Below are 2,430 nucleotides of genomic sequence, written 5' to 3' on the forward strand. Positions count from 1 at the left end.
CTGGGCCTTGAAAAGCAAGCCTTGTGGGGACGGAGCACCCACAAAGAACGGACTCACACAACAGGACTCCTTGCCAACACTGCCTCACAGACACCTGGGCCTTGAGCGGGTAGCTCACCTTGAGCGAACTCATTTCCTTCCCAGTAGCTGAAATGTGCCCTTTCGGGGGCATTTGGGGGCTACAGCGTGCTGCTGAGAGGGTTGTTGGAGCTCCTGCAGGGCAGTGCTTCCACTAAGGCAAGGCCTTTTCTGCATCTTCTACTGCCCTGCAAGCGAGGATGCTTGGGGCACACAAGAAGCTGGCAGGGGACACAGCTGCAGGGATTGCAGGGATTCCTAAAGTCATAGCCAAATACAAGAAAGACAGGAGGATGTGATGCTTCCGAGAGAAAGGAGCTCGCTTTGGGGTCCAAATCCATCCCTTTTTCAGGAAAGCAAGAGATGCTGTGCATTTCTCTCGTCCCCCTGAGACAGCCACTGGGTGACGATGGTGCCAAGTGTCTGGAAAGAGACCTTGCTTTCTCAGGCCCAGGTGTCCAGCTGCACACCAAGGCCGTCCCTGGCTTCCAGGCGCAGTTGCCAGGCCCAAGGCCGAGCTCCCCTGCGAACCCCCAGCCCAGCAGACCTTGCTCCTGGCATTGTGGAGCAGCCATTTCACGGCAGCCTTTTCTCCTGGCAGTCAGCTTAGCGCCGAAAGCTCTGTCACCGGGACACCCGAGAGCCGTGGCAGCTCAGCAGAGAGTCACTGTCAGCCTTGGAGCTCACAAAGGTGGGTGGCCGCAAGTGCCCTGAGCGTCCAGCTCGCAATGAGGACTGCTCTGGCACTCAAATTGTCACCTGTTTGCTGCGATGCTGGGATACCTGCTCTGGTAGCCTGGCATCAGAGGCCAGGGAAGCCAAGCAGCTGGGATCCTTCTCTGAGGCAGGGGACACTGAGAGTGGAAATGGAAATGGGGCACAAGCCCTCCGCCTCTCAAAGGAACCCCTCAGATGTTTTGGTATAGTAAACTTACGTATATCTGTGTGACTCTAGACCACAACATGTTAGTGTTCTGGTTTGTCCACTGCTTTGTTGTGGGGGCTGAGTTGGCCTCTACTCTTTAGGTGAATGCTGACTTCATATCTATGGTGCACTTTATTCTTAAAATGGGAAGTTTCTACCAATTTCCTGTCCAAAGTTCCTCATAAGCCAACTGCAATCATCATTTCAGATGTATCTCCCAACTTACACATTTCCTAATTCTCCTTGATATTTACTCAAGAAATGCATTTTCACAGAGACATCATATTTTTCTCTCAACTGGCATCTGGCTGAGCAGAATGATGTCCTTTAATTCCCTTCCACACAATAGGCAACTTGTTCCTTCTGTCTTCTGAACACTTCCTCCTAAGTTCAATGTGAATACAAGCGGCAGAATTTTGCCTCATGTCTTATATGTGTGGCAGGGCTGCCCTGTCAGGTGTATTTATACTGGAGAAAAAAAAAAAAAAAAAAAGAATAGCCATACATACCATATAACCACTTAACTTTTTCAGTTCTTCTGTTAACAGTGCATGAACATGGGGTTTTGTTGTTTTATTGTTTGTTTTAAACTCCTGACTGCCATATAGCAAACATGACAAAAAAAAAAAAAAAAAAACACCCTTTGTTGAGAATCTCTAAGCATGGCTCTACTTTGTATTATCAAATGTCACTTCACCTGAATCATTTCAATCACAAGGGATATCCTTCTGTCAGGCTCGGTAGTACTTCCCAACTTTACGTCACCTGGAAATCTCAAAGCTCATATGTAATTTTTAGTCTTTGGCCACCATATCCGTACTGAACATACCTAAATTTGAAGTCATCTCTGCTCTGAATAGGAGGTTGGGTTTTCAGAGCTCCCTTCCAGCCTACATTTCTCCATGAGTCTTTGCCTCCTTAGCAGCTGCAGTTTCAGAACTGTCTCTGAGAATCACTACAGGTAACCTCTCCTTTGCCGGTAATTCCCTCTTCGAACAGTGTGAACAATTGCAAACTCCCTTGATTCACTTGCAGCCCCAAAGCCCAAATCCATAGATAAGGTATCAGAAGCTCACAGAAAGTGAAATAGATGTAGTTCATCCCCTGTGTAGGGGAACACTGGTCCTACAAAGGCAAGCTACTAAATTCTCTGGAAACAAATTAGCTTTAATAAATTATCTTGTAAATTCCACATTACCCGCTACTTCCCTAGTCTTATCTCTTCTTGCTACAAAACTTTGCCCAGCGTTGATGTCAAACTAACAGGCCTGCACTTGTCTGGATCACTCTTTACATTCTCCTGGACAGAAGTATATTTGTTACTCTCCCATTCTGGGGACTATCCCTCTATCCCTGATTTGCACAGTTGTGATGTATTTTTCCTACTTGAGTTGTTGTTCTGTGTGCCAATGCTGTTAATAGGCTAG

The 2,430-nt window shown here is 47.1% G+C and overlaps 1 protein-coding gene across 1 annotated transcript in view; it reads left to right on the forward strand.

The window, feature by feature from the left end:
- LOC311428678 (uncharacterized protein) overlaps positions 1–1,836 on the forward strand; it is a gene marked incomplete at both ends in the record, with an annotated part of 16,244 nt that extends 14,408 nt beyond the window's left edge. Inside the window, one exon of the mRNA XM_084540019.1 lies at positions 1,802–1,836. Within this exon, the coding sequence (XP_084396145.1) occupies positions 1,802–1,836 (35 nt within the window). The remainder of the gene's footprint in view (positions 1–1,801) is intronic.
- Positions 1,837–2,430: the final 594 nt, after the last annotated feature.

Source organism: Aythya ferina, assembly GCF_964211825.1.
Source record: "Aythya ferina genome assembly, contig: HAP1_SCAFFOLD_110, whole genome shotgun sequence".
NCBI classification, from domain to species: domain Eukaryota; kingdom Metazoa; phylum Chordata; class Aves; order Anseriformes; family Anatidae; genus Aythya; species Aythya ferina.